Here is a 14,800-nt window from a genome sequence, read left to right on the forward strand (position 1 = left end):
TCGATAAAAGTTAAGGCCATTGTTGATTGGCCTGCCCCTACTAAAGTTACTGAACTTAGGTCCTTTCTTGGGTTGGCAAACTACTACAGAGAGTTCATCTTGGGGTATTCAAAAATTGTGCAAAGCCTCACTGATTTGTTAAAGAAAGATAGTAGATGGGAGTGGTCCGGGAGCTACATGGAAGCCTTTGAAAAGTTGAAGCAGATTGTGGCGACTGAGCCGGTACTTAGACTTCCTAATTTTGAGAAGCCATTTGAGGTGCACACTGATGCTTCTGATAAGGCTATTGGTGGTGTGTTGGTTCAAGAGGGTCATCCGGTTGCATATGAAAGTAGGAAGTTGAAAGATGCTAAGCAGAGGTATACTACTCATGAGAAAGAAATGACTGTTGTGATTCATTGCTTAGAAGTGTGGAGACATTACTTGCTGGGTACAAAGTTCGTGGTGTGTACAGATAATGTGGCTAATACTTACTTCAAAACTCAGAAGAAATTGACTCCAAAGCAAGCTCGCTGGCAGGAATACTTGGCAGAATTTGATTTCACTTGGGTGCACAAGTCGGGAGCCCAGAACCATGTGACTGATGCTTTGGGTAGAAAGGTGGCTGTGAAAGAATTTGTCAATGCTCTAACAGTCATAAACTCAGATTTTGTGGGACAAATCAGGGCACTTTCGGGAAGCGATAAGGCATATAAGCGGCTTATAAAAGAAGTGCGTGAAGGCATTGTTCGTAAGTATTGGATTGAAGATGGACTGTTGCATACCAAAGGCAACAGGCTCTATGTTCCTTGTGGTGGGAGTTTGAGACTACAGATTTTGAGGGAGTCGCACGACTCTAAGTGGGCTGGACATCCGGGTGTTGAAAGGATGTATGCTTTGATGTGTAGAACATATATTTGGCCCAAGATGTTAGAAGACACAGAAGCGTATGTGAAGTCATGTTTGGTTTGTCAACATGACAAAACAGATAAGAAGAAGGAAGCGGGTTTGTTGCAGCCTCTTCCAATCCCTAGCAGGCCATGGTAGTGTATATCATTGGATTTTATTTCAGGGTTGCCTAGTGTTGAGGGGATGCGATCTATTCTTGTGATTATGGATAGATTCTCTAAGTATGCTGTGTTTGTCCCTGCACCGCATGCTTGTCCGGCTGATGTAGCCGCTGGGCTATTTTTCAAGAACGTGGTAAAGTACTTTGGGTTGCCTGAAGATATGGTTAGTGATAGAGATGCAAGGTTCACGGGAAGATTCTGGACAGTTTTATTTGGGTTGCTGGGGTCTGAACTGAAATTTTCTACAGTAAATCATCCTCAAACGAATGGCCAAACAGAAAGGTTGAATGCTTTGCTAGAGGAATACTTGAGGCACTTTGTCACTATGAGTCAGAAAAATTGGTTAGACTTGATGAACACTGCACAATTTTGCTATAACTTGCAGCGTTCATCATCAACAGGCAAGAGTCCTTTTGAGATGGTTTTGGGAGTGCAGCCTAGAACTCCAAATGAGGTAGCGATTCAGAGAACGGGTGGAAATTGTCCTGCTGCTTATAGATATGTTGTTGGGAGACAAGAAATGTTTGAAGATGCTCATGACAGCCTTAGTAAAGCATAACACAGGATGAGGAAGTATGCTGATAAGAAACGCAGACCTTTGGAATTTCAGGTTGGGGACAAGGTGTTGCTGAAATTGACACCACAGATTTGGAAGAAGATTAGTTCAAAGTCAGTTCATCGTGGGTTGATTCAGAAATATGATGGGCCATTTGAAGTTATCAAGAAAGTTGGTGTTGTTGCCTATCGATTGAATCTACCAACTAGGATGAGGATTCATCCAACATTCCATGTGAGTTTTCTAAAGCCTTTCCATGAAAGTTTATTGGGTCAAAGGCAGCAATTAAAGCGGGCGCCTCCTACCATTCGGAAACAGTTTGACAAGATGGTTGATAAAATTCTTGATCATCGAACTATGAGGATGAGTAGGCAGAATAGAAGGACTGATTACTTGGTGAAGTGGAAAGGTGAATCAGAAGTGGATGCTGCATGGGAGAGAGATGTGACTTTGTGGAAATTTGAAGATCAGATTAGGGAGTACTTGGAAAACCCTCCAATGAGGACATTGGCCTCTTCAAGTGGGGGAGGGTTTGTAAGCACTTAAGGCTGAAGTTGGATTTGGCTTGGCGGTGACTGATCCCAACGCTGCCAAGGCCAGGCGCTAGGCGCCAAAGTGGGTGACCGCATGGAGCTTGATTGACACTTGATGGTGGGCTGATTTATACTTGGTTGCTGGTGCTAGTTGGCTTGACAATAATCAAATTATGTTGGGCTGAATATGTGGCTGGCTGGGCAGCAAAAATGCATTATATTATTGGGCCCAAATGCTGGGTTAATTATTGGGCTCCTGTGGGGAAAATAAATTCTAGGCTACAAGTGGCATGGCTGTGAGACAACAAAAATGTGGGTAATAGTTGGGCTACATATATATATGTGTACATATATTGATGGGTGTCTAGAGATTGCTAGCAACTGCTCAACAGATTGCACAAACCAATGGTTGGCTACCAGGTGTCGTTGTAACTGCTGGAAACTACTTGGCTGAGAGTAACTTATAACGACCCGTGTATTTTGTTTTTTTAAATTATTTAAATATGTAATTGTGAAAGTGTTAAATAAATAAAGTATGTGTATAGTTTTTGTCAGCTCGATGTTGTTTTATTATTATTTATGTGTGATTTATGGTGTACAAGGTGGTTCGTGTAGTTAATTATTGAGTATATTGAATTATTTGCACTTTTAAAAGTGAACTTAGTGCAAATTTATTTGCATAAATATTTGGAATGTCTCTAAAATTGTTTTTATGATTTTACAATTACAATATTTATTTTTGGGATTTTATAAAATTTAGAAATCAATATTTTATTAATTATTTAACCCTGTGTGATTTTCTGATTATATTTACTTGTAAAATCTGTATTTAATTCCAGAATTCCTCAAAAATTATGAAACTCATATTTATTTAAGTTGGGAATAATCCGGAAATTTTAAAATTATTTTGGGGATTTTTGAGATTAATTTCACCCGCACGTTGATTCGTTTATTTGTTAAAAGCGGGTATAAATTGCATTTTAAAAATTGTTCTAAAATTTCGAAAGTTATGTTTTTAGTTACTTCGGGATATTTATAACATTTCAAGACTATTTTCGCGATTTTCTGAATTCATTTTAAATGCAGCTCAATCGTTAATTATTGCAAATGCGGGATTATAATCAGATTGTGGGACGTTTATTTATTCAATTAACACGTGTCATAGTTTACAAATTGAGGGACACGTGTTATGCCTCATTGTGAACAACAGATAAAAAAGAAAAAGACACAGAAACATTCAACACAGACTCTGTGTTTTCTTCTTCCTTCACCTCCATCCCGGGGCTTACTCGGCTCTGCTAGTCTCTCTCTGTAATTTTCTTCTCTAAATTAATATTTTCCCAACCTTTCTCCTCTTAATTCTTTTTATTTCCTGTGCCTGTGTTCTTCCTGGGAGTACTGTGATTCATCGTGTTTCGGGTGAACTCCGACCGCCTTATTCCGGTTGGTTTCCGATTGTTTGCTTCGGTTCTAATCCTGCTTGTTTGATATATATACATACGTATATATGTGTATCTGGGTTGTGTCATATTTTTTCTCCGGTTGCCGCCGTTATTTTTTCCGGCATGGCGACCGGCGGTGTCCTGTCAGTGTGTGTTGCGTGCTTCGGCGCGTGCAATTGCGTGGTATTCGTTTATGTTGTTGTTTTGGCTGGATTGAACAGTTGTAGAAATTCTTATTTTACTAATTTATCTTATTAATTTTCTGCAAAAATTCATTGATTACAATTCGTGAAAATAAAAATATTTCGTGTGGGATTATAATAATTATCGATGGAATGTACGTAGGATGCCTGGTATTTATGGGAACCCGTAAATTCTGTCGCCGTCGGCGATGAGCTACGGCGAGTCGACGGTGGACTGTGATGATTATATTCTGAGTCCTAATTTAGCAAATAAATGTAAAATGCGAGTAATAATAGAATTGAATTAACGTTTGGGAAATTGTGGATATTGGTTGTTGTGAATTATTGTGGTGAAGTGACGTCGAATTATTCGACGGGTTAGTCCGATAAATAAAGGAAATGCTGCCCAATTTTTTTGAAAAACTGAATTATGTAAATACAGAAATGTATCCGATGAATATCGGGACGTCGAGAGACTATATATATATGTGCGTGTTTTATACGAAACTTAATTGTATGACATGATGAAATATTTTTCTAAATCGATAACCTTGATTTCGTAAAATATAGAGTATAGATATTTTCTGAAAACGAAGCTGAACCGATTTTCGAGAACGTAAACCCTAAGTGATACGTGTATTATTATATGAAGTATGTTACGAGTCGGATTTTGTTAACATTTGGGTAGATTGTTAGCGAGGATATGTCAAGCATAATCGAAGGTCTGAGTTAGGATGTTTCGACCCTGTAGGTTATAATCGGGAACCTGGAAGTGGCCGATGGACTAGAGATGACCTAGTGGTCAGTTGACGAGCTCGGTAGAGTTTCAACAGAAATACCTGAGTGTCAAAGTCGAATCCAATGGGATCTAGTGGTTGGACGTTAGAGCCTGAGCATCAAAGTCAGCTCAGAGTCGATCAGTAATAGTTTTAAAGCCTTGTAAGGCAAGTATTTCTGAACTTTGCTTCAAGTTATATATTACCAATGTTTTCGAACAGTTTCATAACATGTCGCTATTATTCAAAATAACTCCTGTTTTATTTTGCAAGTGCTTTAAACTATTAAACCTTGAACCCTGATTTTCTTGATATTGAGCCGTAAGCCTTGTTCTTTATAAACCATCCTTTGTTAAACCTCAGATACCAAATCACACAAATATGATACTACTCCCCAAATGTATAGCCACCAAACACCAAACACTGGAACAAAATTGTGTAAAAATACAGAAATTTCTATATCTCAACCATTCTTTATAACATCAAAGAACTATACCTTGAAAAATCACTATTCGTCCAATACCTGATCATTTTACAGACTGAAAACTGTTTCTTGTACATACCTTGGTATACCCTTGTGATATCCATGAGTTTCCTTATGTTTTATTCAAATGTTTATTCATCATTGATTATGATCTCGTGTTATCGAATTATATTGTTTATCGTATTGAACTACTTTAGAATTGGATAGTTTTTATATATGTGGACCAGATTCGTGGTCAGACCATACTAATGGTCAAGTTAGGCCAATGTGTGCCTTGGATCCAGTAATTAGAGCAGTGCTGTGTGCTTGCTCGGGGTTAGTGCGTGACTGATCAGCAGCCTAACCTTGGTTTTAAAACTTAAAATGAATATCCAATTCTAATGATTAGTTAAAAAGAAACTTGATTCCTTTGAATCATCTCATTTGATCATTGTTTAACCTCAGTTATCACTACTATGACTTGCTGAGCTAGTTAGCTCACCCTTGCGATTCTTTTATATATTGTACAGTTGAAAAGAATATGGATGATAGTAAAAGTTCCTCAGGCCAAAGTGCGGGCTAAGGTTCCAGTTGAGTTGAATCGAGCTAGCAGAAGCTTCATGCGGTATAGAGATAGTCAGATTGTAATAATGATTTTATTTTCATTTGTAAGTTAAATTAGTTGGGATTTGGTACGTTGTAATAAAGGTTGTGATTGTGGCTTGTTTTCATACTTTAACCTGTTGCGATCCATGGTTATGTAAATCAGGGTCATTGCAATTAATATTTTATGTACAGGTTTATATATTGTGAATGTGTTGTGGATCCCAAACTTCTGACCCGGGTTTGGAGGGCGCCACAGGTTGGTATCAGAGCTACAGGTTATAAGTCACTGAAACAAGCCTAGATTGTCAGGATTGGGTAGAGGGTTAAGATTAGGAATAGGAAATAGAAAGATAAGACATTGTGAGGTTGAGTGCGATGGTATAGTAGGTCTCCGGCACAATTCATATTGCGATTTGGGATTCTCAGCTTGCGACGTGATTTCCAAACAAAGGCAATGGCAGATCTTGATTCCCCGGTGTCATTGGATCATTTGGAGCTTTCCGTTCGAGGATCGTCACCTTCTCCCAGATTGGATTTGCACCTTGTTCCTTCACCAGCATTAATGATACTACCTTTGGTATAATGATTGCACTTCTTCAAGCTATTCTACGCTAATTTTCTGCCTTTTGATGCGAGATTACCTATTCAAGAACTTCTATCTGTTTATTCTTGTTTCATTGGACATTCGGCTGTGAGTGTATCTTTTTAGTTTACCCTACATCCTGTTCCATACCCCCAGTTTAGAACTTGTTCTATGAAGCGATTGTATCTACGAGGATGGATTCGAGAGCTACAGTAACTAGTGAGCGCTTGAGTTATAAATAGAGGTGAGACGAAGTTTAGAGAGGAGATTTAAGTGTTTCAGAGGATAGCTGTTATCGGGTTAAAAGAAGCTCTTAGTGACTAAGCCACCCGTGAATAAGTATGGGATGAACTAGATGAATTTTGAAAGAGTAAGAGAGAAAAGTATAAACCTGGGTTTTTTTGTAAAATTAAATGATGATGATATGATAAATGCGATATGTAAAGTAATAATGTGATGTGATGCGAGCCGACTTTGTTCTATGAAATAGACTTATTGACTATGTTGGATTTTAAACGCAGCGGGGCATGGCAAAACACTTTTACACATACAAAATCCAAATAAAAGCATATAAATCGTGAATAAAAATTCGAGGGATCGAATCTAACCTTTAAAAATAATTCAGAGACAACGATCAGAGATCCTTAGCAGTTGCTCCTCAAGTGTGAAGCACTCCACCGGTATCCACCAAGAAAACGACTTTTAGGAGGAGGAGGAGGTGGAGAGAATTTGGTTTTCTAAAACTTTTGGGTTTCTGGGGTTAGAATAAAATAGGGTCTATAATAGTGTATTTATAGGCAAAATTTTCAGCTGAAATTTTCCCATAAATAATATTATTATTATCCCATTTATTATTCTCATTAATAATTAAAACACCTTTTAATTATTAATCCTTTTTCAAAACACTTTAGAAATAATTCTTTCTCTTGATTTAATTTCCAAAAATTAAATCCTTAATTAATAATATTAAGAACTTTTCTTAATTAATTTATAATCAATTAAATCTCATTTAATCAATTATTAAATTTGCCAATTAATTATTTATTTCACAAATAAATAATTATTAGCCATTATTAATTAATTCCTCCAACATAAAGTCATTCTCTTTTTATGGTGTGACCCTGTAGGTTCAATATTAAGCCGGTAGTAGAAATAAATAATAATAAAACTATTTTATCATTATTTATATAAATTCTCTAATTTATTAAATATGATTAATTAATTAATCACATTTATTCTACATCGTGAGTGATGCTTTTCAACATATCGCGATGAATTCACTGCTTAGAATACCAAGAACCTATCAGTGAATAGTTACCGTACAATAAACTCCTTCTACCCTACAATGTCCTGATTAAATACAAGGCATGGATCTCGTGTCAAGCCTATCTAATTCAATCATTTGCTTACCATTTACTATGCGTAGTTCTATGCAAATTAGAAACTCCTTTCTAATTTCATTCACTCTGGCCAGAGATTCCTGAACTAGCATAAGTGGATCAGCCTTGAACATTGGCTTCCTTCACTGGAAGGGGTAGATCCTTTATTGATCATACACTATCTTTGTGTACAAATTCCTATACCCAGAAGAGCCCTAATAATTGTCCCTGGAGACTAAGAACTAAACCAAAGCATACTTCAGTGTACACAAGATGACTATGATGACCTCAAGTCTAAGGATACTTGTACAACTATCACTAAGCGAACAACTGCTGACACGTGAGTGAACTCCATCAGTTGTTCAGCTGGGCGAGTCATGTTCAGTGAACTTATTCTATAATAAGCACCTACATACTAGCTATAGTGTCACCACACAAATGTCTATGAGAACAGACATCCTTCATAATGAAGCAAGCATAGTATGTACCGATCTTTGCGGATTATTAATTGCCAATTAGTAATCCTATGACCAGGAACTATTTAAGTTTAGAGTTATCATCTTTTTAGGTCTCACTATTATGATCTCATCATAATCCATAAAAAGCTTTACTCTAAACTATGGTATATCTTATTTAAACACTTAAATAGATAGAGCCCGTAATAAAAACAAAACAAGTCTTTATTAATATCAATGAAATCAAAACAGATTACATAAAAGTTATTCCTAAATCCTAATACCTGATTGGACTTAGGACATATTCCTTTCAATCTCCCACTTCTACTAAAGCCAATCACTCTGGTATCTAATACCCATCTTGACGATCAAAGTGACTTTCATAAAGTAGCTTTGTGAGTGGGTCTGCTATGTTGTTATGTGTGTCAACTCTAATTCAATACAATATAAGAAATGTTACCGCACTCCCACTAACCCTTTTGTAGACGCATGGTTCATCTACGTTTTTGATAAAATCAAACTCTTTGATTGTCTCATCAAAACGAATGTTCCATCTTTCGAGAAGCTTGCTTTAAACCCCATATGGTTCGCAGCAGCTTACACACTAGGTTTTCATTTCCCTTGGAAAGAAAACCATCTGGCCATCTGCCAGATTTCATAGTCGCAGTAAGCAGCATTCGCAAGCAAAATCCGAACTGATTTTAACAGGGCTACAGGTAAAAGGTTTCATCAAAGTCAATCCATTGCCTTTGTTTGAATCCTTTTGCCACAAGCCTGGCCTTAAAGGTCTCCACCTGGCCATCTGCTATAATCTATCTTTTGTATACCGTATACATAGATTCCATTCTGGATTTCATAGCACTATGCCATTTCTCTGAGTCAACACTACTCATAGCCTCATTATAGGTCACAGGGTCGTCAACATCAATGATCGACAACTCATTGTCATTCTCAATGACAAGGCCATAATACCTCTCAGGTTGGCGAGACACTCTCCCTGATCTATGAATGGGCTGTTCCACAAAAGGTTGTTCAGTCAGAACAGGTGTTTCCACTTGAACCGTAGTAGTTTGTGCTTCTTAAACTTCATCAAGTTCAATTTTGCTCCCACTGTTTCCTTCAAGGATAAACTCCTTTTTCAAGAAGGTAGCATGTCTGGAGACAAACACCCGATGATCGGTGCAAAAGTAATACCCTAAACTCTCTTTAGGATATCCCACAAAACTACATTTTACGGATCGATATTCCAGCTTATCTGGGTCAACTTTCTTGACATAAGCTGGACATCCCCAAATCTTAACGTGTTTAAGACTCGGTTTCCTTTCTTTTCCATATCTCATACGGAGTTTGAGGAATAGATTTGGAAGGCACCTTATTCAGTAAATATGTTGAGGTTTCCAATGCATAACCCCATAGGAATACTGGAAGATTTGCATAGCTCATCATGGACCGAACTATGTTTAACAAAGTTCGATTTCTCCTTTCAGATACCAATCTGGAGGAGTCCACTAGGATACTATACCATTTACTTTGAGATAATCCAGAAACTCTCCATTAAAGTATTCACCACCTTGATCTGATCAAAGAGTTATAATACTATGTTTGGTTGTTTCTCCACTTCGTACTTATATTCTTTGAACTTTTCAAAGGCCTCAGACTTGTGTTTCATCAAACACATATCCGAATCCAGATCTATCATCTATGAAAGTAATGAAGTATGAAAACCCACCCATGGCTTGCATAGACATTGGTCCACATACAACTGTGTGTACCATTCATAGCAAATTTGCAGCCCTTTCTCCATGTCCACTAAATGGAGACTGCAGTGCCACTATAAAGTGAGATTTTCATCATCCCTTTTCTTTTATTAGTTTGTTCAATCTGAAGCAAATTATGTCACATATATACAGACCTTATTTAAAGTACCACGTCCATAAAGAATATTATCTCTAAGAATATAACATTCATTATTCTCAAAAATAAATGAAAAATCCATCCAAGTCTAACTTGGGAATAATATTCCTCACAATCGAGGGAACAAAATAACAATTATTTAAAACAATAGCCTTGCCCGTAGGCATATGTAAATGAAATGATTCTACATCTTCAGCAGCAACTCTTGCTCCATTTCCCATCAATAGAATCACCTCCTCTTCCTCAAGAGTCCTACTTCTCCTTGGTCCCTGCAACAAATTGCAGATATGAGAACCACAGGCGGTATCTAATACCCAAGTAGAAATGACATATTCACTTCTATCATGAACATACCTGAATTAGAAGCGGTAGTCTCACTACCCTTCTTCTTCTTCATTTCTGCAAGGTAAACCTTGCAATTCCTCTTCCAGTGCCCCACCTTGTTACAGTGAAAGCAAACAACTTTGCTCTTGGGGTCTTCAGCTTTTGGTGGAACCGGCATTTTCTCACCTATTTTCTTCTTCTTGGAAGAGTTCCTCTTCCTTTTCTTAGGATTGGAACCTTCACCAATTAAAAGAACAGAACTCTTCTTAGGGGGAAAATTCGATTCCGCAGTCTTCAACATGTTGTGGAGTTCAGGCAGGCTGACATCCAACTTATTCATGTGAAAGTTCACAACAAACTGCGAGAACGAACTCGGAAGTGATTGCAAGACCAAGTCTTGGCTCAGCTCCCCATCCATGGCAAAACCAAGTTATCCAAGACGTTTAATCAAATTGATCATCTTAAGTACATGGTCATTCACAGATGATCCCTCAGACATCCTTCAACCGAACAGCTCCTTCGATATCTCATATCGAGCTGTCCTCCCCGCCACATCATACAACTCTTGTAGATGCATGAGGATAGTGTGAGCATCCATATGCTCATGTTGCTTCTGTAGCTCAATGTTCATGGAAGCTAGCATGATGCATTGAGCAACATTTGCATCATCTATCCACTTACGATACATAACATGTTCATCATTATGTGCATCACTAGCAGGTTCAGTAGGCTTAGGTGAGTCAATCACGTATTCCAGCTTCTCAATCCTGAGAACAATTCTCAAGTTTCGAAGCCAGTCAGCATAATTAGGACCAGTCAATTTATGAGCATCTAGTATGCTCCTGAGTGATAGTGCAGAAGACATAACGTACAAAGTAAATCTGTAAATGATAAACACATAACAACACTTAGCAAATATTCGATTTCATTTCAAAACACTATATAAATCGGGTCTTTATTCATAAGTGGCTCCCACTAGTTTTCCTAATTTATTCAACCCCCTACATGAAAAATTCAGCATTCATAATGCTAGTGGGAATATGGATCCTACATTCCATTACACAACCTCGGCTGTGGCACGAAACGCCATGTAATGTTCAATAGGCAGACAACTCTTGTCAATTACATCTAATGTTATTCCCTAATCAAACTTTAGCCTCTTGAATAATTGAGTCACGGCTGTGGCATGACAAACTCAATATTCTAAGTCAAGTCAAACCCAACATTCCGTACAATTGAATCAGTCCCCAAAGGCCCACGGCTGTGGCACGTAACGACCTTTAGATTCTTATTCAATGTACACATCTCTATGTAATAGACAAGTATTTCTTATTTCAAAATCAAAGCCCTCGGTTGTGGCACGAAACGACAATGATTCAAAAATAAGAACTACTTTCTATCATGTTGGAAGGCTATGACCGACACAAGCCCGTTGTGTCATTGGCCAATTACTACTTGATATTATTTAATTTTAGAGGGATTATATTACGTTACAATCATAATCATATTATAAAGAGATTCTTCCTTTTAAATTAAATATTTCAAATCAATAATCAATAATCAGATGATTCCCAGATTGGGTGGAGCATTGTCAAGAGGCGTCACTTAATAACCCTTTCTTACAGATAGAAATCTGTTGTTGACAGAATCATCCTTTCTCTCATATCGAAAATTCATATTCAATTACGTGTTTCATAAACACAAGAATCTCATGATTGTATTCATAATATTATTATTAAGGTTATGAAACAATTTCACTATACTAGGTTGTCTAACAAACGCCTTATGTTCATTCAAGTTCACCTAAATCTATCATCGCATGATAAACTAAGCATATATCACATATATAAACATGAATAAACATCAAGGTAGGCATGTTACATCATCTAGCACATTCGTCTAAGCATTATACATCTCTATGTATCACATGAAGCATTTAAAAGCAATTTAAACAGTCAAAAACAGCTTAAAAACACTTCTGTTAGCTATAAACAGTTCGAAACAATTTCATAAAATATCATATAATATACCATTAGAAGCGTCTCGAAAAGACGAATCCAACGACACCAAAATCACCCAATTCTGAGCTTCCACGCGCTCTCACGCGCCCCGAGAAGGTGCCCCACGCGCCGCCACGCGCACACGCGCTGTCAGGCGCGTGTCAGACCTCCCCCACGCGCGCCTCACGCGGCCCTAACCCCTATGCTGACGTCAGCATGACGTCATCTGATGACGTGAGCATGACGTCAGCATCCGTCTGACCTTTGACCAGCGCGTGTCTGACACGCGCCGCGCGTGACACATGAGCGCGTGTGCCCCACGCGCGTGTGCCGGTCGCGCGGTCCTTGCCTTTGCTGTGATTCGCCGCCTTTTCTGACTTGTCGATCCCCGTGCCGCCGTCTTTCTCTTATTCCGTGCCACAGCACATCACATGTGCCATTGATTTCAACAGCAGCAATACAGATGATACAAACATATATAAATACTTACAATTTATATATATATATATATATGATTATTTAATTACGAATTTAATTGCAAGAACTTTAAAAATTCATAATAAAAAATCTATACATCCTAAAATTATGAAAAAAATACCCAGACGATCTACAACACTTGTAGAACCCAGATCAACATTCAAAATTATTCTGAGAAACGATTTCTCATCAGACAAAATTAATCCATAATATAACTTGTAAAAATCATAATTAATTCATACAAGCACATAAAATTCTGAAATTTTTACCACAGATCTATATGCATACAACCTATGCTCTGATACCATTGTTGGATTTTAAACGCAGAGGGGCCTGGCAAAACACTTTTACACATACAAAATCCAAATAAAAGCATATAAATTGTGAATAAAAATTCGAGGGATCGAATCTAACCTTTAAAAATAATTCAGAGACAACGATCAGAGATCCTTAGCAGTTGCTCCTCAAGTGTGAAGCACTCCACCGGTATCCACCAAGAAAACGACTTTTAGGAGGAGGAGGAGGTGGAGAGAATTTGGTTTTCTAAAACTTTTGGGTTTCTGGGGTTAGAATAAAATAGGGTCTATAATAGTGTATTTATAGGCAAAATTTTCAGCTGAAATTTTCCCATAAATAATATTATTATTATCCCATTTATTATTCTCATTAATAATTAAAACACCTTTTAATTATTAATCCTTTTTCTAAACACTTTAGAAATAATTCTCTCTCTTGATTTAATTTCCAAAAATTAAATCCCTAATTAATAATATTAAGAACTTTTCTTAATTAATTTATAATCAATTAAATCTCATTTAATCAATTATTAAATTTGCCAATTAATTATTTATTTCACAAATAAATAATTATTAGCCATTATTAATTAATTCCTCCACCATAAAGTCATTCTCTTTTTATGGTGTGACCCTGTAGGTTCAATATTAAGCCGGTAGTAGAAATAAATTATAATACAACTATTTTATCATTATTTATATAAATTCTCTAATTTATTAAATATGATTAATTAATTAATCACATTTATTCTACATCGTGAGTGATGCTTTTCAACATATCGCGACTATCCGGATAATATGAATTCACTGCTTAGAATACCAAGAACCTGTCAGTGAATAGTTACCGTACAATAAACTCCTTCTACCCTACAATGTCCTGATTAAATACAAGGCATGGATCTCGTGTCAAGCCTATCTAATTCAATCATTTGCTTACCATTTACTATGCGTAGTTCTATGCAAATTAGAAACTCCTTTCTAATTTCATTCACTCTGGCCAGAGATTCCTGAACTAGCATAAGTGGATCAGCCTTGAACATTCTCTTCCTTCACTGGAAGGGGTAGATCCTTTATTGATCATACACTATCTTCGTGTACAAATTCCTATACCCAGAAGAGCCCTAATAATTGTCCCTGGAGACTAAGAACTAAACCGAAGCATAGTTCAGTGTACACAAGATGACTATGATGACCTCAAGTCTAAGGATACTTGTACAACTATCACTAAGCGAACAACTGCTGACACGTGAGTGAACTCCATCAGTTGTTCAGCTGGGCGAGTCATGTTCAGTGAACTTATTCTATAATAATCACCTACATACTAGCTATAGTGTCACCACACAAATGTCTATGAGAACAGACATCCTTCATAATGAAGCAAGCATAGTATGTACGGATCTTTGCAGATTATTAATTACCAATTAGTAATCCTATGACCAGGAACTATTTAAGTTTAGAGTTATCATCTTTTTTAGGTCTCACTATTATGATCTCATCATAATCCATAAAAAGCTTTACTCTAAACTATGGTATATCTTATTTAAACACTTAAATAGATAGAGCCCGTAATAAAAACAAAACAAGTCTTTATTAATATCAATGAAATCAAAACAGATTACATAAAAGTTATTCCTAAATCCTAATACCTGATTGGACTTAGGACATATTCCTTTCAGACTATTGGATAGCCTGTTCTATTTAACTACTGTAACGATAATGTATGAGAGCCTTGATGTGAAACTACGAATAAGATAATGTGCGACAACAA

General features: G+C 37.0%; 1 protein-coding gene across 1 annotated transcript; it reads left to right on the plus strand.

The window, feature by feature from the left end:
- The first annotated feature begins 1,614 nt into the window (after window positions 1-1,614).
- On the plus strand, window positions 1,615-2,151 carry LOC141679775 (uncharacterized). Its single transcript, XM_074486181.1, has one exon. The coding sequence runs from the start codon at window positions 1,615-1,617 to the stop codon at window positions 2,149-2,151; it is 537 nt and encodes a 178-aa protein (XP_074342282.1).
- The last annotated feature ends 12,649 nt before the right edge of the window (window positions 2,152-14,800 follow it).

This window comes from Apium graveolens, chromosome 8, assembly GCF_009905375.1.
Source record: "Apium graveolens cultivar Ventura chromosome 8, ASM990537v1, whole genome shotgun sequence".
In the NCBI taxonomy this organism is placed as follows: domain Eukaryota; kingdom Viridiplantae; phylum Streptophyta; class Magnoliopsida; order Apiales; family Apiaceae; genus Apium; species Apium graveolens.